At 41.6% G+C, this 26,159-nt stretch overlaps 2 protein-coding genes across 6 annotated transcripts in view; one reads left to right on the forward strand and one right to left on the reverse strand.

The window, feature by feature from the left end:
• LOC124858981 (SH3 and PX domain-containing protein 2A-like) overlaps positions 1 to 26,159 on the reverse strand; it is a 106,146-nt gene that overhangs the window by 78,630 nt on the left and 1,357 nt on the right. For 4 of the 5 annotated variants that reach the window (XM_047351348.1, XM_047351347.1, XM_047351350.1 and 1 more), the window contains exon 2: positions 321 to 401. In XM_047351348.1, coding sequence (XP_047207304.1) covers positions 321 to 401 — 81 coding nt within the window. Of the gene's footprint in view, positions 1 to 320; positions 402 to 26,159 lie in introns of those variants that run through there. The other variant, XM_047351352.1, reaches the window with a different exon arrangement.
• On the forward strand, positions 16,012 to 17,320 carry LOC124858982 (N-acetyllactosaminide beta-1,3-N-acetylglucosaminyltransferase 3-like). The gene has a single exon (XM_047351354.1). The coding sequence runs from the start codon at positions 16,179 to 16,181 to the stop codon at positions 17,196 to 17,198; it is 1,020 nt and encodes a 339-aa protein (XP_047207310.1). The 5' UTR covers positions 16,012 to 16,178; the 3' UTR covers positions 17,199 to 17,320.

The following is a 26,159-nucleotide window of genomic DNA, read 5'->3' on the forward strand; positions in this document are numbered from 1 at the left end:
TTCAGATGGAGTAGTTTGGAGACTTTGTTGCATTATGCATTCTGACTGAGGTCATGTTTTTTCCTGCATCTGCTGACTGGATTTCCCCTCTTTCCGTGCTTCTAAGCAGTCGTCCTAAAAGAGGCCTTTCACAAAGCATCTGCACCAGCTGAGCAGAAAGAATAGGCCTAAAGGTCACTCTGACTTCAATGAGTATAATTAGCGGCACTATGATGAGGTGACCCTAAACAGAAAATATCAAGCTTTATGACTTTCTGAGCAACTTTCCATACAACTCTGAATTAAAGCTGTAAAATATTTTTGTTGATAGTGTGACTTACCTGCAGGTCAAAAAATTTGCTATATCTTCGGTAGATGACATGGGAACTGGAGTCTGAGTAAGTGACGTTGATAAGGTAGACCTAAAGGAGAGACCATAGACAAAAAAAAGACAGGTTAAAAACACTTAGTCTCAGACACAAGGCACCAATTTATCCCTCCTGAATTAACTTCAAAGGTTCTTGGAGATCAAATAAACCAATGAAGTTCTTCTCTTTTAGCCACACTATGGAAAACCATCAATCAAATCAATAACGAGGTCAATAGATTTCAAGTATTAATTCAATGAATTCCTCCCTGATGGTTTATACTTGAGTCAGTGTAGTTAAGAGTGGGTGATTTATATTTGTTAACAAAATAGCTTAAAATAGTTGCTTTTTGCTTCATAGAGTTGACTGCTAACAAAAACAATGACATTTCTATTGTCAAAAGAATCCAAATATATTGTCTGTCACCACAAATAAATGGAAGGGAAAACCAACTGTAGGTGGTGAAACTATACATGCAGCTAATGTTAAAGCAACTTGGCTATCTGATGTAACAGGGCAATTACCACTGATGGTATGAAGTGTTCCTGTAGTGGTATTTAGAAATAATAAACAAATGTGCAGAGGTACATTTCTGGGGAACTCGTGTGAACTGGAAAACAGAGAGCCAAGTCAGTGATAGTGGTTACTTAACAGACTAATGTCTTTCGAGGGATGTAAGAGTCGCTGCAGTGGAAGTGTGGAATGAGGACATATTCTGAGAAGCTATTGCATTAAACTAGGGATGTCCCAATCCAAAAATATTGAATTAAGACATATTTAAATGATCCGTGTCAGAAAAGCTACACTCAACTGTCCATTGATTTAATGTCAGCCACACCCATGGTAATAGCCATACAACTGGGAATGACAAAAAATTGTTAGTGGTCTAAATGGATGGAAGTGAAGTGGGCCTTGCTGCAGCATTGATGCAAAATTCTGACCTTTACCATGAAGCTGTCAAACTGTAGAACTGTAGAACTGGCGTATCTTGCAGTGATCTAGGCTCTAAAGAAATGTTTTCTATGTTGTCACCTTTTCACAAGAAACCAAAAGACCATGCCCCTTTTGGTTTCTTGTATGACTCTACACATTTATGTGCAAAGGAAAACCAATCTGAGACAACTTCCAGTTCATGACTGTGAATAGGATAACATGCAGCATAAGTGACTTATCCGTGCAGTATGTGCTAAAGGTTAGGGTTAGATGGTCCAAGTTGCAGTTAGGGTTGGTGTTCAAGGTCAGAGTTGGGTTAAGGCGTACTGTATGAAAGGGACCAACGCTGGTGGGACCTGCAATGTCATGAATATGGTGTCTGTAGCTCGCGATGTCACAGGTGGTGCAGAGGAGACCTGTTGATTTGAAACACTTTAATTTAAAAGTGTTTAACCCCTTGAAGAATATTGCACCAAAGAGGCCTATGTATACTACTAATGCCTGTTGATGTAATTTCATCAAATACTAATGATCATTTATTGTGCTATCATGTAGTAGTTGCAGAATTATGCACAATATAGCTCATTTGTATACCAAATTTCTAAATTTATAGTGTGATATACTCAAATGAAAAATCTCAATTTAATTTATTTTCCTATATAACTGTATACATATTTAATCAGTAAGGAGCTGAAGCAAAGGCCTACATAAGTGAAGCAAGTGAACAACTTTTTCCTGTAAGTTGTGTCTATAAATGATCAGCAAAAGGGAATTTGCTATGAGCCATATAATATCAGTGAGCCATATCAAATATGCCTGGCACATTAGCTGTTTCACATGAATATCATAAGCAGAAGCAAGACTGTAGCTGTAGACGTCAAATCAAATATATTCAGAACCAAATAATAAACATGATTAAAAAAATTCTACTATGAGCTAAAAAAGGAGAGAGTGGGGGCAATACCTTTAAAATTATTTTTGTGGAGGGTTTGTTTTAATGTCTGTTCTTAGGTGTAAGGATTAAGCTTGTATAACTGTATTTAATAGACAGATTAATGCACATACTCTGAAAGGTAAGAATTTCCTGAGGTGGTAAGGCAATGCATGTTTATTTGTATAGTACCATTCATTCACAAGGTGATTTGCGAGAATCACATTAAAAACAATACATAATAGTAATAGCAAAAATTTAAGCATCGCATAAAAAGTAAATGTTAACTGATTGAGAACTGGTGGGCTTAAAGAACAGTGAGTGAAGGAACCACTACATACTTGGCCGTGCATGTAGTGGCCACAGAGGTGCAAGGTAAGGTATATGTGTACATATGGTATTTGTGTAGAGATGGTGGATACTTGTTTGCAGAATGATAAAAAGGCACCACGAAAACAAAACCAACCATTGTCTCTTGTTCATGCCATCATCTATTTGTTCTTGGATGACATTACACAGGGTAAACAGAAGACATAGAAGTAGAAACAGGAGCAATAGTATCAGCAACATAGAGTAAGTCAAATCAAGTGACAAAAAAGGCTATGAGGCTGAGGCAGCTTTTGTTACACCCGCATTTCCTGATACCTCTCAATTCAGTTCTGTTGCTGAGAATTGTTATCCTTTGTATATTTACCAGGTCTGCATGCCCTTTAGTGTCATGAAATTAAAAATATTGGTAATATAATTTAACAGTTCACTTAATGTGTTTCAGCAATTTAATTTAAAAAGAGAATATTTTGTATTAGCTAAATTCAGAATAAAAAGACTGATTTATTCAAAGTATTTACTTCATTCATTTTACTTACTCAAAAAAAAACCAAATGCAATTTGTCTTAAAATGTGAACACATAAAAACAATAATTTGTATTGCAGTTATGTCCATCTACTGAAAAGTATGCCCATGTACTGTATGTCTTTCATCAGAACTTAGATTAATTGCTGCTTCAATGAAAAGCAGCATGGAGGCGCTGCTGAGAAGTTGAGGCAGCCAAGGTTGTGTTGGTTGTGGCTTTTGGCTCATATATACGGTTGGGTCTGGTTTCTCTCATCTTCCCCTTGACATTACTTCACAAGTTCTCATATAGTTTAGGTCAGGAGAGTTTTTGCTTTCACTCAACTCTCTATTAAGAGATCTATTAAGTTTGGATACAGCAGTCAATGAGCAGTAAGCTTCTTTTGCCATGACTGTATCTTATCCTTCTTGTGGAGGATGTCCTCTAGGGCAACTGTCAGGTCAGCAGTCTTTTCCATGATTGTGTTTGCGCATACTTCTGCATTTAAAATGTTATTTTTAAATTATTTGTGTAATGCTCTAACCCTCTGAGAACTGAATTTTGGGGTTTAGCTGCAAGCCATAATCACCAAAGTTTATAGGAATGACCATGTTTTACCTTTTGAATGGAAATCAATTTACTTTCAATGACATTCCAACTTGATAAGGTCTGCCTGTATTCCACATGGACTATGATTAATTTAGCAGCATATCTAAATAATGCCCTAAATTAACTGGACAAAGCATTACCACATCTGTCAGCCAAACTGAAGGGCTTACTAAGAGAATGTCCTCGTATATATCTCTGCATATTAAATAAATATAGCAAAAACTAACATTGAAAATGTCTTCAGCCTTTGTCTCACTCGTGTCTAGTAATGCTCCTGGATTAAACGTAGTATTCTGCTTACAAGCATAGTGTTTCAGAAGTCAGCTTTTATACATGAGCACTCTAATGAGAAACAGGTGGCCTGGTCTGTTCATGTAAAGGATAATGAAGTTACATCCAGAATATAACTTAAAACCTCAATTATGCATCAAATCATATGACAGTTTGATTCATATGGATCAAGACAAATGTAACTTAAAGCATGTCTGAAACAGGAAGGTGTTTTTCAGAATTCTATGAAAGATTAACACGTTTTCCACTGAACTAGATCTGAAGTGCAGTCATAGTGAATAAGAATGTTTGTAAACAGGATTTCTCTGTACATCGCCACAGACATTTGCATATCCCGTGCCACATGTCCCTGAAGGAAGTGACACTTGACCAGTGGGAACAAAAGACAAAGCTTCTTCTTTCCTCTCTCAAACCGGACATGCATTTCCTGTTGCTTAGCTCATATATGATTGGATTTTTCTTTCTTTGCCTTCCTGCTTCCACAAGGGGATTTCCCAGTCAAACCTGTTAACTGGATGTAACTCCCAGGAGAGCAAGTTTCTGCCCTATGTTTAGTAGCCTTGGGGACAAACCCACTGCAGGAGATGAATAATGCAATTGATTTTAACTCTCAGATTAATCACTTTAATTGAACCTCTTGGCCCATTGATTTTTGTAATCCCAAAAGAGAAATGTCTCAGAGTTCACTGTTTTAATTACTTCAAACAGTAAAATAGTGACATTTACTGTAACAAAAGCTTCAACTGACACATGAAAATTATTTTAGCATCATTTTGCCTGTAACCTAAAGGTGTTACAGTGCCTTATAAAACACAATTGATTCAGGATATTGGTAAGTTTATGTAAGCAGCTATGTTTTTGCAGCCATTCCATGATTTACCAAGATCCACAAACATCTGACTAACTTAGCTTATGTTACAAAAGTATTTAATATGCCTTCTACTTGAGGTTAGATTGCATTTTCTACTAATCAAGTGGAATTTATTCTATTTTTGGACTATAACATTTGTTTCTAGCCTGGTTTCTGTTTGTCTTTTATGGGTTTTTACTTGTCTTCTATATTTTTATTTAAAAGTATATGTGAAAATGAAAAAAAAAAACTATTGTTTCCAATTTTTAATTAACATAAAAAACACAAAATATTTTTGAAATGTTTGCCTTGTAATATATCATTATAAAAAAAAATTGGAAAAAGTGATTTCATCCTTAATGTCATCATTATATTAAGATTTTTGGTGACACCATTTATGTTAGAATAACTTTTTTATCCCTTCTATGGAGAAAAAAATGCACTTCTCAAGAAGCTTACATAAAAGATAAAAAAAAGGAAAAACATTCTGCTCAGTTTCAAACTGATCTCAAGGAATAATGTTGCATGACTAATTAGCATGTATCATCAGGTATAAAATATTTGAACACCATCCACGATCCTTATCTTACTGTCAGTAAGTTCCACTCTCAAAACCAGAACTGTCACTTTCCATCTACTCTCGTGAGAAGTGCACAAGGAGAAATTGCTCTATAACGTAATGAGATCTGTTCTCGGAGGTGGGGCGGTTTTGATGTAAACCAAATCCAGAATGATTCTGTGTTTTGTTGGCATCAAGACAACAAAAAAGCCATCTAATCACATTTTAGAGATCTTTCCATATCAACGCAGACAGTTTTAAAAGTTGCATCTTGCTTATAAAATCTGGAAAGATCAAAATATGTTTTTTAGTACATTTATTTCAACTGCACTTGGAACTGAATGATTCACTATTAATGAATCGTACTATCCTTTCTGTATTTCAGTCAGTCAGTCGGTCTCAGGGTTCACTGTTTTAATTACTTCAAACAGTAAAATAATCTTGCCTGTAACCTAAAGGTGTTACTGTGCCTTATAAAACACAACATATTTAAAAATCCTGAAAAGAAAACGTTCAATTATACCCAACCTCAGTGTCCCTCTAAGCAGGTAGTGGGCTTACTCAGAGATGGCTTCCTGTAGGTTTTTTAAGCTAAGCCCGGCCAAGCCACCGAGAGCCAAGTCTCGACTACCTGGTGCTCAACGCACATTTTAATTATTATTCTGATTCAGGATATTGGTAAGTTTAGGTAAGCAGCTATATTTTTGCAGCCATTCCATGACTTACCAAGATCCACAAACATCTGACTAATTTAGCTTATGATACAAAGGTACTAACTTTAATGGCATGTTGATGTACCCAGAGAAACAGGAAATCATTAACTACTTATTAAACATTCTTAGTATATCCATCAATCATAAGTTGACACCCGGTACAGGAATTTGACTCCGGTACACTTTGCTCTCTATTTTAAATATATTTATGCATATATCTTTATGACCTTAAATATACATATATACAAAGGTGCATTTGCAACTTCAGTATGCAGTTGTTTGGTGCTCTATTAAATGTTCATCAGGGTGTGTGGGGTCTGCATAGGTTTTAGCAACTCTTTTCCTTAACCTAGACCTGTGTAAGTCCTGGATGGAGGGAAGGTCAGCCCTGATTATTCTCTCTGCAGACCTGAATATTTGTTGCAGTCTGGACCTGTCCTGTTTTGTGGATGAGCCAAACCACACTGAGATGGATGAAGACAGGACAGACTGAATGATGGCAGTGTAGAAGATGACCAGCAGCTCCTGTGGAAGGTTGTACTTCTTGAGTTGCCTCAGGAAGTAGAGTCGCTGCTGGGCCTTCTTTTGAACAGTGTCTTTGTGTGAGGACCATCTCAGGTCCTGAGAGATGGTGGTTCCTAGGAACCTGAAGTGGTCCACGGCCGATACAGTGTTGTTGAGGATGGTGAGGGGGGTGTATGGGGGTGTTGTTCTCTGAAAGTCCACCGCCATTTCCACAGTCTTGAGCGGGTTGAGTTCAAGGTAGTTCTGACAACACCAGTGTACCAGCCGATCCACCTCCTGTCTGTATGCAGACTCATCACCGTCCTGGATCAGAGCAATGACAATGGTGTCATCTGCAAACGTCAGGAGTTTCACGGATCCTGGCGTACATCCCTGGACGGTTGAGGTGTTGCAGGATGAAATGTAGAGCTAAGATGACAGCATCTTCTGCCGACCTGTATGCTCGGTCCTTTGAGCAGCTGCTGTTAGAGCATCTGAAGGACATCACAGGTCCCCTGCTGGACCTCCTGCAGCTTGCTTGCAGGGCAAACTGTTTGGCAGATGTCTGGTATGATGGTGTTGAAGGCCAAGGTGAAGTCTACAAACAGGATGCTGGCGTACGTTCCTGGACGGTCGAGGTGTTGCAGGATGAAGTGTAGACCTAAGTTGACATCATCATCTGCCGACTTGTTTGCTCGGTAAGCAAACTGCAGGGGGTCCAGCAGGGGGTCTGTGATGTCTTTCAGGTGCTTCAACACCAGCCACTCACAGAATTTTATGACCACAGACGTCAGGGCTACAGGCCCGTAGTCATTTAATCCTAGGATAGTGGGTTTCTTGGGAACTGGGATGATGGTGGATCGTTTGAAGCAGGAGGGGACCTCACATTTCTCCAGTGACTTGTTGAAGATCCTTGTGAAGATCGGAGCAAGTTGATTTGCACAGGCTTTCAGACATGATGGGGAGACATTATCAGGTCCTCCAGCTTTCTTTGTTTTCATGCGCTGAAAGAGCCTGTTTACATCTTCCTCAGAGATCTTTAGTGCAGGCAGAGGATCTGAAGGTAGGGGGTTGGTTGCTTTATGAGAAGATTTTGGTGTTGAACGGGATATGGAGGAGATGGTTTGAGGTGTGAACGACTTCCTGTCATGCAGTAGAGGCCATTCAGACGGTTAGCCAGGCAAGGATTCTGTTCAGGATGGGTGGGGTGGCTCCTATAGGAAGTCAGGTTTCTCAGACCAGTCCATACAGCTGAAGTGTCACCAGTAGAAAGGCTGTTCTTCAGCTTCTCACTGTAGCTTCTCTTGGCTGCTTTGATCTCCTTTGTTAGTCTGTTCCTGGCGTGCCTGTACCGCGCCCAATCTCCACTGCTGTGAGCTTCTTCCTTATCCCTGCGCAGGTTCCTGAGGTGTGGAGTAAACCATGGCTTGTTGTTCCCAAAGGTGCAGAAGGTCTTGGTCTGCACACACATGTCCTCACAGAAACTGATGTATGATGTCACCACATCAGTTAGTTGGTTTAGGTCAGTGGCTGAAGTTTCAAAAACAGTCCAGTCTGTGCATTCAAAGCAGGACTGTAGCATCTGCTTTGATTCCTCAGTCCACTTCTTAACAGTGTGAACCTTGGGTTTGGAAGCTCTTAGTTTCTGTCTGTAGGTTGGGATGAGGTGGATTAGATAATGATCTGAAAATCCCAGAGCAGCCCTGGTAACAGCATGATAGGAGTCCTTTAAAATTGTGTAACAATGGTCCAGTGTGTTTTTGTCTCTGGTGGGACACTTAATATGCTGTCTGTATTTGGGGAGCTCATTGGAGAGGTTTGCACTGTTAAAATCTCCCAGTATTATGATGAAAGAGTCCGTGTGTTTTTTCTCTACGTCTGTAATCAGCTCAGCGAGATGTTTTTCAGCGGCAGAAGTGCAGCTATGCGGTAGAAAATATGAACAATTATTATAAACGAGGAAAACTCTCGTTGAATATAACGGTTTACAGTTGATATAACATGACTCCAGATCCGGGTTACATGTTTTTCCCAGCACTTTTATGTCTCTGCACCAACCTTAATTAATATAAAAGCAGATTCCGTCTCCTCGCTGCGATCCGCTCTGAACAGCTGGAAATCCGGCAACAGCAGTGCGCAGTCCGGGATGTTATCACTGATCACCGCTGATCCACGGAGGTCCATGTTTTTACAGGTGAGAAGAAGCAGCTTGTCCATCTTGTTACTTAGAGAGCAGACATTTGCCAGATGTATTGAAGGCAGTGGTGTGCGAAGTCCTACACCATTACTGACCCACTGCCAAACCGGTCATGCTGAAGGATGTTGCAGGCAGCAGATCGCTCTCCACGGTGTCTCCAGACTCTGTCACGTCTGTCACATGTGCTCAGTGTGAACCTGCTTTCATCTGTTCAGAGCACAGGGCGCCAGTGGTGAATTTGCCAATCCTGGTGTTCTCTGGCAAATGCCAAGCGTCCTGCACGGTGTTGGGCTGTGAGCACAACCCTCATTTGTGGACGTCGGGCTCTCATACCATCCTCATGGAGTTGGTTTCTAACCGTTTGTGCAGACACATGCACTTTTGTGGCCTGCTGGAGGTCATTTTGCAGGGCTCTGGCAGTGCTCCTCCTGTTCCTCCTTGCACAAAGGCAAAGGTAGCGGTCCTGCTGCTGGGCCTCCTCCACGTCTCCTGGTGTACTGGCCTGTCTCCTGGTAGCGCCTCCAGACTCTGGACACTACGCTGACAGACACAGCAAACCTTCTTGCCACAGCTCGCATTGATGTGCCATCCTGGATGAGCTGCACTACCTGAGCCACTTGTGTGGGTTGTAGAGTCCGTCTCATGCTACCACGAGTGTGAAAGCACCACCAACATTCAAAAGTGACCAAAACATCAGCCAGAAAGCATAGGTACTGAGAAGTGGTCTGTGGTCCCCACCTGCAGAACCACTCGCCAAAGATTTCCTCTTGTTGTCTATTCCATTTGAACAACAGCTGTGAAATTGATTGTCAATCAGTGTTGCTTCCTAAGTGGACAGTTTGATTTCACAGGAGTTTGATTTACTTGGAGTTATATTGTGTTGTTTAAGGGTTCCCTTTATTTTTTTCAGCAGTGTATTTATATATGTATATATATATACACACCAGAACATGACTACTGTATGCAGGCAAGTATAATATTATAGATGTGATTAATGTTTGAGGCGTATAACTAATTGTCAAATTTGGGAGCATCATCTTCTAATTCTGCATATTTCTGATTACATCTTAGTGATGTGGTCCAGCCAGCCCTTTAAACGTGATGGATGAAAGAGGCATCACAAACATCTGCAGACCGCCTGTGTGATGCTTCGCTTACCATCCAGAAAGACTAACTGTTGGAATAATTGAATATAGATTTATCTTATATTTTGTCCTATTCTTTAACTTGACTATTTGATCTCATAACCTTTCATGATGTATGTGTGAGAAAGGATGTGATGAGTGTGTCTGCAGGATAATAAATGGAGCTGAACTAGCAGAGAAGGAAGCAGTCCAGTTGAGGAGGTCATAAAGATGAAGGCTGATTACACTCAACAAAAGGCACAACTGACCCTACAAGTTGGAGGAGACTGTGGGAAATGTGTTGTTAATGTATAAAGCTGTTTATGACCTGTTTACGATGCAGCTGTTGTTTTCCCCCATCCTTTAGAGAACAATGTTTTTGTAAACTAGGGACCCCCGAAAGACAATAAAAAGAGGAAGCGGTCGGATAGGCTTCAGAGCGGTGTGAGATCTGTAACTGAGCATATCTTGACCGTTTCTCCTCGCAAAGCGAGTAAAAGGAACTAATACTTTGTCTCTCTTTTCTTTTTGTGTTGTTATAATATTGTTAGGTTGGTTAAACCTGACACTAACCACAGGTCTCCGTTGCAGCATCCCATCCAAGTCTCTGACCTTGCGAGACATTTAGCCACACTGCCAGAGACTTTCTCTTCAGAAAGACATCTGCCTTTTTGTTCTGTTCAAGAGGTTTTTCCAGGAACCGGTCACTCAGGTTGATCCTGCTGTCGCCATTGTAAATACTTGTACATAGTTTTATTTTATACCTTTTGTCTTGTAATCTTGATTTGTTTGAATGTTGTTTTTTTCCACATTCTGTTTAAATTGCTATTTGTAATATTCAAAATAAACTGTTTGGAAATTTAAATGAAGTTGATGTATTGTTAGGTCAAATGGAAATAAAATACATTAGTGACAAAAACAATATTGAAATTTATTAGAACAGCTTAAAACTTTAAGAAACTATCTGAACAAAACATATTTATTTCTTATATAGCACCTTATTTCGGTCCCATTCTTTCTAAGATGGAAAACAGTCTATCCATTCTCTGTGCCCTCATGTCCTCCCTGATCAAATCCATTATCTCATCTCTGTCCCTCTTTCTTTTCTGACCCCTTCCTGCTGGCTCACTGTCTTCCTTCTCCATCTGGTTGCCCACCGCTCCGCTTGGCCCTGGTGTGTCCTCAGGGATGGAGGCAATTAGGACAGGAGGTGTTGTGGAAGACCTCTGACCCAACACCTCATCCATAAGGACAAACCAGGGCCAATAGCAGCAGTGGGCTTTTCACTGACTCCCTCTCTTGACCCTGGATACTTACAATCCTAAAGTTAGAGGGAATAAAAGAAGAGTTGACTAAACAGAGAAACAAATAAGACTTTTATAAATATTTTTTATTTGTGTGTGACATGAGAATTTCTGAACAAACTTTATATTTCCTTTTCATATCGTCCCACTTTTTTTTGTCCTGCAAGGGGGTGACCTTCCCCTGTTGGCCCATCTTCTCCAGAATTGTCCTAAACAAATAAAAGGAAAGAGGGAAAACCAAAAGAAGTATGTTAATCACTGGATGGATATTTATGAAAGTTAGAAAGATAGGAGTTTTTGAAACTGGACAGAAACTGACTGCAAAGAATGTTGTTATTGTACCTCCAAGCCACAGTGGCTGAGTTTTTAGCTCCAGTAAAAAGGTGGTCATTCTCACCCCTGAGCTTAATAAACTGGCCCGTCTGCTCCTTTGTCCCTAAACAACAAAAACAACAAGAAAAACCATCTTGCTTAATATCAGTGTAAAACAAGTCTTTTTTTTTATTTTACATTTGTCTTAATTTGCAGAACATATTAAAATATTTCTATGCACATGCCTAAAACAAGCTCTTTCAAACTTTTCACTTCTTTACTGAGATTTGCTTGCATTTGAAAGTGTATTTCTCTTCAGCTGTACCTGGAACCACAAATTATAATGCTAGCTGAATTATAAATATACTTTTAAAAACACATATAGCACATTTCTTTATCAAAAATGAATATTTAAAAGCTTATTTATTCTCAATCACACTCTCCAGCAATACGGTAGGATTACATAAAATTGTCCATTTATTCAGGTTAACTTTAATATCACCTGTAATGTCAAATCGACTTACATGAAAAAATGACACAATATATTAAAATAATACTAACATAAACTGTTAGAAATCACTTGTGTTAAGCGGTCACTGTGATGACTGGCAGCAGGAGCTCAGTGCCAATAGTCCAGTCAGATCTCTACCGGGCAAGCTCGCCCCACCGCCGGTAGGGCTGGCGAGGCAAGCCGGCAGTTACTACAGTGGGAGCGGAAAACTCCGAACACGTCGGAGCACGTTTGAAATTAAGCGATGTCTTGATAAATCAAGCAGATTTTTTACGTCTACACAGTTATATTCCCGCACTAAAAACATTGTAAAAGTTAATTTGTGTCACAGAAAGTGTACTTTTTCACAATTTACTCACAGCTTTTGCCAATGTGGTCCACCATGGCTGCCCCTGTTTGACCAAACCGCTTCGACCCGCAATGAATCATGGGAAAAGATGGACCGCGAAGGATACTCACAACGCATCCTTCAAATCGGGCAAAAGAAGGACACTTTTGTCGGCAGCATCTGACAGACCCTACGCGCCGCGCTGTGATGTAATCAGCCCACAAGTACGCACTTGGAAGGATCCAGCCCCTGAATTGGGACACACCCTCGGCCTGCACATGGATCCTCCTCCTTTCTGTATATTGACCAATAGGAGAGGAGCTGGAGAGAAGAAGGCAGCCGTCCTCATTTGCATGATGAAGCAGAAAGGCATAGGGTAAAGGAAAAAGAGAGATGAGGAAATGTCAAAAGAAAAAAGGCATGTGTAAGGAAAAGGAAAAAGAAAACATTTACATTTCTTGATGAATACGCATGTTTAAGGAAAAGCAAAAACAATATATATATACATTTTTTGATGAAAACGCATGTGTAAGGAAAAGGAAAAACAAAATATATATATTTCTGCTTTTATTTTTAATTTTGTCAGGATTGGTCCTCCATAACTGTGTGATGTGCCATGAAAAACATTGGTCCTCTAGTTCGCCACAGTTGTTAAACTGTGTAATTATTACTCTGACTGAGGATACGAGGAAGTTTAGGCAAGTTGCTATATGCTCTGGTGGCCATTCTCTGACTTATCAAGACAAACAAACATCTGTCTTATTTAATGGCATGCTATAGTGTATTTCCCATTTTGAAGAGAGACTAGGAGAAATGGGACCATATAGGAATGATCAATTCATAGTTGACAACTTCAACAGAGGTCTTTAATGCACAATCCAAACCTGTTTGATCTGGTGTCAAGGCTCAAAGAACATAAAGCTCAAAAACCTAGAGGCTGTCCTAACAAAATCTGCATGTGACTCATGAGTGTTACAAGAAGGCTACACGGTAATCTCCACAGTTATTTAAAGGGACATTCATCAGACACTTACCATCTACCAACATGTTCAGGTAATTATTGAAAAATTTGTTTGTATATTTATGTGTTCTATTTAGCATTTGTGCAATTTTATTTACCAAATGTTTTGTATCCATTCAGGGCTTAAACTTTTCTTTCTATCTGTTCAGACTGTTTTTTAGAAACAATTTGCAATGTAAATACAGTTTTGCTGAGTGATATAACAGCAGTTAAATTTAGCATATCATACAAAAGTATTTAATATGCCTTCTACTTGAGGTTAAATTGCATTTTCTACTAATCAAGAGGAATTTACTCTATTTTTGGACTATAACATTTGTTTCTAGCCTGGTTTCTGTTTGTCTTTAATGGGTTTTTACTTGTCTTCTCTATTTTCATTTAAAACTATATGTGAAAATGAAAAAAAACTATTGTTTCCAACTTTTAATTAACATAAAAAACACAAAATATTTTGAAATGTTTGCCTTGTTATATATCATTATAAAAAAATCGGAAAAGGTGATTTCATCCTTAATGTCATCATTAAATTAAGATTTTTGATGACACCATTTATTGTTAGAAAATTTTATTAATCTCTTCTGTGGATAAAAAAAATGTCACAACTTTTCAAGAAACAAAAGGAAAAACATTCTGCTCAGTTTCAAAATGATCTCAGGGAATTATGTCGCATGATTAGTTAGCATGTATATTCAGGTACAAAATATTTGAATATTATCCACGATCCTTATCTTACTGTCGGTAAGTTCCACTCACCAAACCAGAACTGTCACTTTCCATCTACTCTCGTGAGAAGTGCACAAGGAGAAATTGCTCTATAACGTAATTAGATCTGTTCCCGGAGGTGGGGCGGTTTTGATGTAAACCAAATCCAGAATGATTCTGTGTTTTGTTGGCATCAAGACAACAAAAAAGCCATCTAATCACATTTTAGAGATCTTTCCATATCAACGCAGACAGTTTTAAAAGTTGCATCTTGCTTATAAAATCTGGAAAGATCAGAATATGTTTTTTAGTACATTCATTTCAACTGCACTTGGAACTGAATGATTCACTATTAATGAATCGTACTATCCTTTCTGTATTTCAGTCAGTCAGTCGGTCTCAGGGTTCACTGTTTTAATTACTTCAAACAGTAAAATAATATTGCCTGTAACCTAAAGGTGTTACTGTGCCTTATAAAACACAACATATTTAAAAATTCTAAAAAGAAAACGTTCAATTATACCCAACCTCAGTGTCCCTCTAAGCAGGTAGTGGGCTTACTCAGAGATGGCTTCCTGTAGGTTTTTTAAGCTAAGCCCGGCCAAGCCACCGAGAGCCAAGTCTCGACTACCTGGTGCTCAACGCACATTTTAATTATTATTCTAATTCAAGATATTGGTAAGTTTAGGTAAGCAGCTATGTTTTTGCAGCCATTCCATGACTTACCAAGATCCACAAACATCTGACTAATTTAGCTTATGATACAAAGGTACTAACTTTAATGGCATGTTGATGTACCCAGAGAAACAGGAAATCATTAACTACTTATTAAACATTCTTAGAATATCCATCAATCATAATTTGACAATTACGAGGGCGAACTATGTTTTTACAGTTGACAACTCATTCATTACGGTAATTTTTTAAGTGCTACGCTTCCGGGTCTACTTGCTCAAAGAACATATTTCAGTCAGTCAGTCAGTCGGTCATTTTCTATGCCGCTTCTTCCATAGTGGGTTGCGGGGAAGCTGGTGCCTATTTCCAGCAGTCTATGGGCAGGAGGCAGGGTACACCCTGGACAAGTTGCTAGTCCACCACAGGGGACTATATTTACTGTATCAAAATGCCTCATTAGACTATCAGGCAATAAAGAAAGAAGTAAATAAAATAAAATTTTACTTTTACTTCTTTTCACTTTGTAGTTTTAAGGGTAGCGTTTCATCCTTACAAACCCAAAACATTAGCACTATGTGTGTGTGATGTCATTTGTTTTTCTTCTGTTTATTTTGAGAAATTTTCTTTTAATTTATGTAGTTCATTTTCAGTTTAAAACCAGATACATACATATAGTGTAAAAGTCTATATTTTAACTTCAGAATCTGGCAAAAATAAAATATCTATATTTTTAATTAAGAGAATCTCTGTCACATTATTCTGGCACTTAGCAAATAAAAATAATTGTGCTAATCCTACCGGCCCTAAAACAAGAAATATTTAGTCAGATTTAGTGCCAGACAGTTAGAAGAAAAAACAAGTTTATGTGTCTTTTCACAAAGATTATGTGACCATTTGGTTTTAACTGAAGGTGATATTTTTTTCCATTTGCTTTAAGCCTTTTTGCCTTTTATAACAAAAAATTGTATGTCTGCCTTAGGTTTTTAGAATTATGTTCTTATCTTTTTATTACATTCTTGTAATTTTTTTATACTTCTGCTTTCTTATGGAATCAAGCCACAATATCATGAGTCACAGGAGAAATGTACAAACAAAACAAAACCACTCTTATCCCAAAATCTGGCCAATGGCCTGAAATAATATATATGTGGTCCTGTTATATGTAACAAAGCAGAAAAAAGTATTTGGATAACATACTGATAATTTGCCATCTTTATTTGTTTATGTTTCTTTAATTTCAGAATTTCGAGAATAACAGATTACGTTATTCTTACGTTTTTGCTGCTGGGGACCCTGTTGGTACTTGTTTATGAGACTCAAACAGACTCATACCCTGAATCCATCCACTCATACCATGGGGAAGTTGAACATTCAGAAGATCAAAAGGCTTCACACACAATTTTCTCACTGTTAAGAGGACGTTTGAAAAGTCAAATGGGGAATCTGTCACAAAATTTACCACTAAGATGTGAACGAAACACAACGATGGCAAATGTCTACGGCTTTGACTCCTTTTCTCCTATGATTCAAGACTTTCTCTACTATCGTCACTGTCGCAGTTTCCCCATAATACTGGACCTTCCCAACAAATGTGGAGGAGTTGATGAGCCTGAGGACATCTTTCTTTTGCTTGTTATTAAAAGCTCTCCAACTAACTATGAGCGAAGGGAGGTTCTGCGCAAGACCTGGGCTAAAGAGAGGTCATATAAGGGGAAGATGATTCGAAGAATCTTTATTATAGGAACTAATGGGACGGGTTTGGAGAAGGAGAGACTGAACAATCTTGTCACACTGGAACATAAACATTACAATGACATCCTCCAATGGGACTTCAAGGACTCATTTTACAACCTCACTTTGAAGCAGATACTCTTCCTTGAGTGGATGGGCAGATATTGTTCGCAGGCTCGTTTCCTGCTGAATGGTGACGACGACGTCTTTGCCCAAACTGACAACATGATTGAATATCTTCAAAGTCTTCAAGATAATGATGGAAGTAAGCACCTTTTTACTGGCGATCTGTTAAAAAACTCACTTCCTATGAGAGACCCATCGAGTAAGTATTTCGTTCCACTTCTGATTTATGAAAAAGACGTCTACCCACCCTACTGTGGCGGTGGGGGATTCCTTCTGTCAGGCTATACAGCTTTAGTCATTTACAAAATGTCAGCACTGATCCAAATTCTTCCTATTGATGATGTTTACATGGGAATGTGTTTGGCTGCAATGAAACTTAAGCCTGACTCTCACATGGGTGTGAAAACACTAGGATGGTACATTCCCTCCAAGAAAATCGATATATATGACCCCTGTCACCTTAAAGAATTACTTTTGCTTCACAAATTCACCCCTAGAGATATATATTTCTTGTGGAATGAAGTACACAATGCAAATCTGCAATGTAGTGACAAAACCTCAACAATAGTTAAGCCAAATAAAACTCAAACCCTTTGAACATGAATTATAAAAAGACTAAGGTAATTGGTTAGCTAGATAGCGGAACAGTGTAATCCTGTTTTATTTGACCAGTGAGCCAGCTAGCTACATATGCTAGCTGGCTAGCTATGCTAGCTGGCTCTTTTGAGGCTATGTGGCTCTACTCCATTCGGTCTCGTTTTACTCGGCACAGTACCTGTTGTGTTTCCACTGACCCACTGACAGCTGGAGATATGGCTGAAAGCCCCATCTTCAGCTGTCAGTGTAGTGCGCTGTGTTGCTATCAACGTTACTGTGAGACATTGTCACATTAATCAGCACAAAATGGTAAAAAATAAAAAAAGAATAAATAGAAAATAAAAACATTGATTAACCAAATACAAATAATGATTGTATTATTGTATCTGCAAGGATGTCTTATGCATGTTTTTGTTTTCATGTATAAAATAATCCACTGGGATTATTCTGGCTGTGGCCCAGCCAGAACTAAAATAAGGCTCAGGGGTTCTGATGTGAAGGATGGGGAGAGGCTTCATGCATGGTTTATGATTAGTAAAATTATATTTCAGTTTCAGCCTGATCCGGCCATTGTGGTTATTATTTTTATTACTGTATTATTGTAGTCTCTCTCCAGTTTTATTAACTTTTCCCCACACAACCATCTCAAACGCCTTCCCATTTCTCCTTGCCCCATGGCCAATGAGTGAACAGCAGTCTGTTCACGTCCCTACTTGGCCCCGGTCATACCTGCTAAGGAGCAGGGCCCAAAAAATTAGATACCGGTACGGAGAAAAACAGTGGGAACGCTCACAAAGCAGGCCGAGTGGAGCTGAGCCAGGCCAAACTGAGCCAGTGGAAAAGGGGCATTAGTTAGTTACATAGTTAGCAAGCTAGCTAGATAGCAATATTCTGTAATTCTGCTGTATTTGGCCATAGTTAGTTAGTTTATAAATTTATTACTGGAAGCAATGAACTAGTTTTTCTACAAGTATTACTTTTAGAGCCGGGATGTCTGTCAGATTCATTCACAAACACTTCATTGATTTGTTGAGAAGCAGCCTAATATCCTTGCAAATAGAAGAAAGCATATGATTACTCAGGGTTCTTAGGCAGTCTGCAAAGTGGGGGATTGTATGGAAAGTATTTCTCTTTTCCATAAAATGGAAACTTTTTTCCAGATTCTATTATCTATCCTATCTAAAAAGTACCATCCATCCATCCATCCATTAAGCCATCCATCCTCTTTCTTACACTCTGATTTTTCATATGTATGTGAAATATTTCAGCAGGATTGGTAGATATGAAAAGACTGTGAACTCTGGAAAAAACAGACACAGGAAACATAGATTAATGACTTTAATGGCAGTGTATTTTGAAATGGACTAATTTTCATTTTTGTTAAATGTGTACTGTATTGACACGATCAATGTTTCTTGAAAATCAAATTTGTTATATAAATATTTGTGTTTTGTAATAAGAGAGAGAGATTCAAAGGATACAGTTTTTTGTGGATGCTCAAGATGAACTTTTATGTTACTGTAAAAATCAACATTTGATGTGGTCTTGTTCTTGGATTAGAATGTAACAAACTCACAAGCCCAACAGGTTTTTATAATAGGTGTAAGCTGATTGCCTTGTTGAATGTACAATTGTTACTGTATAAGAGCATGTTTATTTGGCATTGTGAGTAGAAATGCTTCAACTCATATGTGGTCACCATGACTGAATAGTTTCTCTCAAGACATCTGTAACTCAAGAAACATCTCTGCAAACTGGATTCATTCCCTAAATACAAATCAGATTCACTGGAAATAAAAGTTTGAAAAAATATGCTGAATTCTTTTTTTAGCCACCGGCATCTGACCTCAGTTGTTACCTCACAACTACAGGTCCTTCTCAAAATATTAGCATATTGTGATGAAGTTCATTATTTTCCATAATGTAATGATGAAAATTTAACATTCATATATTTTAGATTCATTGCACACTAACTGAAATATTTCAGGTCTTTTATTGTCTTAATACGGATGATTTTGGCATACAGCTCATGAAAACCCAAAATTCCTATCTCACAAAATTAGCATATCATTAAAAGGGTCTCTAAACGAGCTCTGAACTTAATCATCTGAATCAATGAGTTAACTCTAAACACCTGCAAAAGATTCCTGAGGCCTTTAAAACTCCCAGCCTGGTTCATCACACAAAACCCCAATCATGGGTAAGACTGCCGACCTGACTGCTGTCCAGAAGGCCACTATTGACACCCTCAAGCAAGAGGGTAAGACACAGAAAGAAATTTCTGAACGAATAGGCTGTTCCCAGAGTGCTGTATCAAGGCACCTCAGTGGGAAGAGGTGACCGGACCCTGAGGAAGATTGTGGAGAAGGGCCGATTCCAGACCTTGGGGGACCTGCGGAAGCAGTGGACTGAGTCTGGAGTAGAAACATCCAGAGCCACCGTGCACAGGCGTGTGCAGGAAATGGGCTACAGGTGCCGCATTCCCCAGGTCAAGCCACTTTTGAACCAGAAACAGCGGCAGAAGCGCCTGGCCTGGGCTACAGAGAAGCAGCAGTGGACTGTTGCTCAGTGGTCCAAAGTACTTTTTTCGGATGAAAGCAAATTCTGCATGTCATTCGGAAATCAAGGTGCCAGAGTCTGGAGGAAGACTGGGGAGAAGGAAATGCCAAAATGCCAGAAGTCCAGTGTCAAGTACCCACAGTCAGTGATGGTCTGGGGTGCCGTGTCAGCTGCTGGTGTTGGTCCACTGTGTTTTATCAAGGGCAGGGTCAATGCAGCTAGCTATCAGGAGATTTTGGAGCACTCCTTGCTTCCATCTGCTGAAAAGCTTTATGGAGATGAAGATTTCATTTTTCAGCACGACCTGGCACCTGCTCACAGTGCCAAAACCACTGGTAAATGGTTTACTGACCATGGTATCACTGTGCTCAATTGGCCTGCCAACTCTCCTGACCTGAACCCCATAGAGAATCTGTGGGATATTGTGAAGAGAACGTTGAGAGACTCAAGACCCAACACTCTGGATGAGCTAAAGGCCGCTATCGAAGCATCCTGGGCCTCCATAAGACCTCAGCAGTGCCACAGGCTGATTGCCTCCATGCCACGCCGCATTGAAGCAGTCATTTCTGCCAAAGGATCCCCGACCAAGTATTGAGTGCATAACTGTACATAATTATTTGAAGGTTGACGTTTTTTGTATTAAAAACACTTTTCTTTTATTGGTCGGATGAAATATGCTAATTTTGTGAGAAAGGAATTTTGGGTTTTCATGAGCTGTATGCCAAAATCATCCGTATTAAGACAATAAAAGACCTGAAATATTTCAGTTAGTGTGCAATGAATCTAAAATATATTAATGTTAAATTTTCATCATGACATTATGGAAAATAATGAACTTTATCACAATATGCTAATATTTTGAGAAGGACCTGTAAATGAACTGGTGTTTAAGGTAGCTACCAGACACTTATGAACACAAACCAAATCTCTTTCAGGAATTCTAAATATATTGTGATAATTGTCACCATGTAAAATCATGTTTTGACAGCACAGAGAAAAATTTTTTATAGAAACAATGTCATTTATTTAAATAGTTAACAAAAACAAAATATGTTCTTTACCATAAAAACGACCTAATCAATAAGTTGTGAACTTTAAAAGAGCGTGAGGAGACAATGACGTGGAGGATGGCAGGAGATGAAGATGGAGAAATTACTTGGAGGTGTCCAGAAACTGTAACCATGCTGAAACTGCTGTGTCCTCCTGCATGAATCAATAAAAAAGGCAATTTGATGAAATTGCTCTGATTGATTATTAATAAACACTTCAATAAAATATTGTTCTCAGTATGAGTTATAATGCCAAATGTTTAATGGACAGAATGGTCAAATTAATTGGCATAGTCAGGATTACAAAGTGGTTACAGTGAAAAGCATAGATGATGAACTTTAATAAACAGGCTACAGTTTAATACCTTGCTGTGTTTGCTGCACTATTTAAGCATAGCACGATTGAACCGTCACCTTAACGTGGTGGAGGGGTTTGAGTGCTCAAATGATCCTAGAGGCTATGTTGTCTGGGGCCTAAATGCCCCTGGTAGGGTCTCCCATGGCAAACAGGTTCTAGGTGATGGGTCAGACAAAGAATGGTTCAAGAACCCCTCATGAAAAACACAATATCGAGGCACGTGACGTCGCCCGGTACGGCGGAGCCGGGGTCCCACCCTGGAGCCAGGCCTGGGGTCGGGACTCGTCGGAGAGCGCCTGGTGGCCGGGTTGCTCCTCGCGGGACCCGGCCGGGCCAAGCCCGAACGAGAGACGCGAGGCCATCCCCCAGTGGGCCCACCACCTGCAGGGGGAACCGTGAGGGACCGGTGCCAAGAGGATTGGGTGGCGGACGAAGGTGGAGACCTCAACGGCCCGATCCCCGGATGCTTAGGCTGGCTCTAGGGACGTGGAATGTCACCTCGCTGGGGGGGAAGGAGCCTGAGCTTGTGCGGGAGGTCGAGAGATATCGACTAGAAATAGTCGGGCTCGCCTCCACGCACAGCGTGGGCTCTGGAACCCATCTCCTTGAGAGGGGTTGGACTCTCTTCTACTCTGGAGTGGCCCACGGGGAGAGGCGGCAGGCTGGTGTGGGTTTGCTTGTTGCCCCCCAGCTCAGCCGTCTCGTGTTGGGGTTTACCCCAGTGGATGAGAGGGTTGTATCCCTGCGCCTTCGGGTTGGGGAGAGGTCTCTGACTATCATTTCAGCCTACGGGCCGAGTGGTAGTGCAGAGTACCCTGCCTTCTTGGCGTCCCTGTCGGGGGTGCTGGATAGTGCCCTTCCCGGGGACTCCATTATTCTGCTGGGGGACTTCAACGCCCACGTGGGGAACGACAGTGACACCTGGAGAGGCGTGATCGGGAGGAATGGCCTCCCCGATCTGAATCCGAGTGGTGTTTTGTTATTGGACTTCTGTGCTAGTCACGGATTGTCCATAACGAACACCATGTTCAAACATAAGGGTGTCCATCAGTGCACTTGGCACCAGGACACCCTAGGCAGGAGGTTGATGATCGACTTTGTTGTCGTATCATCAGACCTTCGGCCGCATGTTTTGGATACTCGGGTGAAGAGAGGGGCTGAGCTGTCCACTGATCATCACCTGGTGGTGAGTTGGATCCGCTGGAGGAGGAGAAAGCCGGACAGACACGGCAGGCCCAAGCGCATAGTGAGGGTCTGCTGGGAACGCCTGGCGGAGCCCTCGGCCAGGGATGTATTCAACTCCCACCTCAGGGAGAGCTTCGACCAGATCCCGGGGGATGTTGGAGACATAGAGTCCGAGTGGACCATGTTCTCTGCATCTATTGTCGATGCTGCTGCCCATAGCTGCGGCCGTAAGGTCTGCGGTGCCTGTCGTGGCGGCAATCCCAGAACCCGGTGGTGGACACCGGCAGTAAGGGATGCAGTTAAGCTGAAGAAGGAGTCCTATCGGCTGTGGTTGGCTTGTGGGACTCCTGAGGCGGCTGACGGGTACCGTGAGGCCAAGCGTGCTGCGGCCCGGGCTGTGGCAGAGGCAAAAACTCGGGCCTGGGAAGAGTTCGGTGAGGCCATGGAGAAGGACTACCGGTTGGCCTCGAAGCGATTCTGGCAAACCGTCCGGCGCCTCAGGAGGGGGAAGCAGTGCTTTGCCAACACTGTTTATAGTGGGGGCGGGAGACTGCTGACCTCGACTGAGGACATTATCGGGCGGTGGAAGGAGTACTTCGAGGATCTCCTCAATCCTGCCATCACGCATTCCGTGGTGGAAACAGAGGCTGGGGACTCGGGGTTGGACTCTTTCATCACCCAGGCTGAAGTCACCGAGGTGGTTAAAAAGCTCCGCGGTGGCAAGGCTTTGGGGGTGGATGAGATCCGCCCTGAGTACCTCAAGTGTCTGGATGTTGTAGGGCTGTCATGGTTGACACGCCTCTTCAACATTGCGTGGCGGTCGGGGACAGTGCCTCTGGACTGGCAGACTGGGGTGGTGGTCCCCCTTCATAAGAAGGGTGACCGGAGGGTGTGTTCCAACTACAGGGGGATCACACTCCTCAGCCTCCCTGGTAAGGCCTACCCCAGGGTATTGGAGAGGAGAGTCCGACCGATAGTCGAACCTCGGCTTCAGGAGGAACAGTGTGGTTTTCGTCCCAGCCGTGGAACACTGGACCAGCTCTATACCCTCTACAGGGTGCTCGAGGGTTCATGGGAGTTTGCCCAACCGGTTCACATGTGTTTTGTGGACCTGGAGAAAGCATTCGACTGTGTCCCTCGTGATGCCCTGTGGGGGGTGCTCCAGGAGTATGGAATCGGGGGCCCTTTATTAGGGGCCATCCGGTCCCTGTACGAGCGGAGCAGGAGTTTGGTCCGCATTGCCGGCACTAAGTCGGACCTGTTCCCAGTGCATGTTGGACTCCGGCAGGGCTGCCCTTTGTCGCCGGTCCTGTTCATAACTTTTATGGACAGGATTTCTAGACGCAGCCAAGGGCCGGAGGGGGTCTGGTTTGGGGACCAGTGGATTTCGTCTCTTCTTTTTGCGGATGACGTGGTCCTGCTGGCCCCCTCTAGCCAAGACCTACAGCATGCGCTGTGGCGGTTCGCAGCCGAGTGTGAAGCGGCTGGGATGAGGATCAGCTCCTCCAAGTCCGAGGCCATGGTACTCGACCGGAAAATGGTGGCTTGTCCTCTTCAGGTTGGAGGGGAGTTCCTGCCTCAAGTGGAGGAGTTTAAGTATCTCGGGGTCTTGTTCACGAGTGAGGGAAGAATGGAGCGGGAGATCGACAGACGGATCGGTGCAGCTGCCACAGTAATGGGGGCGCTGTGCCGGTCCATTGTGGTGAAGAGAGAGCTGAGCCGAAAAGCAAAGCTCTCAATTTACTGGTCGGTCTACGTTCCTACCCTCACCTATGGCCATGAACTTTGGGTCATGACCGAAAGAACGAGATCACGGATACAAGCGGCTGAAATGAGCTTCCTCCGTAGGGTGGCCGGGCACTCCCTTAGAGATAGGGTGAGGAGCTCGGCCATCCGGGAGGAGCTCGGAGTAGAGCCGCTGCTCCTCCACATTGAGAGGAGCCAGTTGAGGTGGCTCGGGCATCTTTACCGGATGCCTCCTGGACGCCTTCCTCGGGAGGTGTTCCAGGCACGTCCCACCGGGAGGAGGCCCAGGGGACGGCCCAGGACACGCTGGAGGGACTATGTCTCTCGGCTGGCCTGGGAACGCCTTGGGCTCCCCCTGGAGGAGCTGGAGGAGGTGTCTGGAGAGAGGGACGTCTGGGCTTCTCTGCTGAGTCTGCTGCCCCCGCGACCCGGTCCTGGATAAGCGGAAGACGACGAACGAACGATTAGACCGTCAGTCTAAGTTGCTGGCTCAAGCTGTGTCGTTTTCATGCACGTCCACTTCAGAACAACACTAGTTACATGGGAGTCAAGTTAATCAAACAGACATGCTATTTCCTGACAGACCATGCCCGCCAACAGCATTCAGGAACATTTGATAATAATACAATACAACTCTGTCCATAACAATATACGCAAGAGTATTTTTATATTAAGCTACCTGTAGTTATCCATCACAAAGTCTTATTGTATATCTCACATATACCAACTATAAACATTAAACAGGTGGACGTAAACTGACAGTGTGCCCTGCCGAGTTCAGGCGGTACTCCGGAGGGTGAGAGAGCGCCAACTACTGCTGAGGCCTGCGATCTGATGGACTCCTAGAAGTGGGTCTTTCGTCTCCGAAACCAACATAGTGAATTTAAAAGAAGGCTCATATTTGAAGGATTGAATCAAAACATGGCCTTTTAAGGTCAAACGTCTCGTCTTAAAACATCTCAAAACATCTTTTAGACCCAGACTTGTAGTAATATCAACAAAATTTTAACTTTCTGCACTCACCTTCACTGTAGCTGGTTGCGCCACTCTTGTGGACAGAAAAGGTATTACAAAGGTTTGACAAAAAATTTTGTTTTCACTTGCCCTTCAGTGTTTAACAGTTAAATACAAAAAAAGACTTAACAAAAAAAATTATTTTTTTCAATGTGTTGGTAGAGAAAAAAAATTTGACTTGGAAAAATAAACTTTGTTGATTGAGGTAACAAAAACTCTTTTTTTTCCCCAGAGTTTTTATTCAGCTGTTTTGCTAAAATATATATAAACAAACAAGGAAATAGATGTATAAATAATTTAAGGATATTTTAATTTTTGCCTGGTAATTTATTATACCCTTTTCTAATTTATTGTGAAAAGTTATGATAGAACATGATAGAACATTTCATCACCACTGTAGTTGATTCTATATCGCCAGGGGTGAAAGTGAGCCGGTACGGTCCGGTACTGCGTACCACTAAAAGATCCTGCGGTGGTACGCAGTACCGGGAAGAGAGACGAATGGCTGTCTGCTATGAAGTCGTCATCCAGAACCAGTTGCGGCTGCAAAAACTCACGAGCACACAAAGATCAGATCCGCTACCAATAGGCAGTCTAAAACACTACTTAATCTGTTTATACATATAGATTTTTTCCCCTCATTCCAAATAGTTTCTGAACTGTTCTGCTATAATGGAGACTCAATGCTCTTGCTTTGCTTCTCTCCCCGCGGAGCTGGAGGCTTTTGTGAACGGCCAGCGTTTAAAACGAGCACAGCTACGTTTAATGTCTGTCTGCTCACTGCAAAATACCCCAGTTAAAAGCAAAGGGAGAGTAACTAGTTGTGTTTCATGTTATTTTTCTGAATTACAACAACACATTGTGTGTGTGTGTATGTGTGTGTGTATCGCTGATTCGCAAATTTCGCTGTCAATCAAAAAGGGATTCAGCCGCAGACAGATCATCCAATCATCATGCAGAAGCTGAGCGTCCAGGCCAGCCAAGGCCAGCCCACTGCCCCATAGACCCCCGAGACGCTGAGCGTCCGATGGGCGGGACAAAGCCCAGCAT

This window comes from Girardinichthys multiradiatus, chromosome 22, assembly GCF_021462225.1.
Source record: "Girardinichthys multiradiatus isolate DD_20200921_A chromosome 22, DD_fGirMul_XY1, whole genome shotgun sequence".
In the NCBI taxonomy this organism is placed as follows: domain Eukaryota; kingdom Metazoa; phylum Chordata; class Actinopteri; order Cyprinodontiformes; family Goodeidae; genus Girardinichthys; species Girardinichthys multiradiatus.

Excerpts from the sequence above, each read along its gene's own strand:
- LOC124858982 (XM_047351354.1), top strand. The coding sequence starts at position 16,179 with ATGGGGAATCTGTCACAAAATTTACCACTAAGATGTGAACGAAACACA.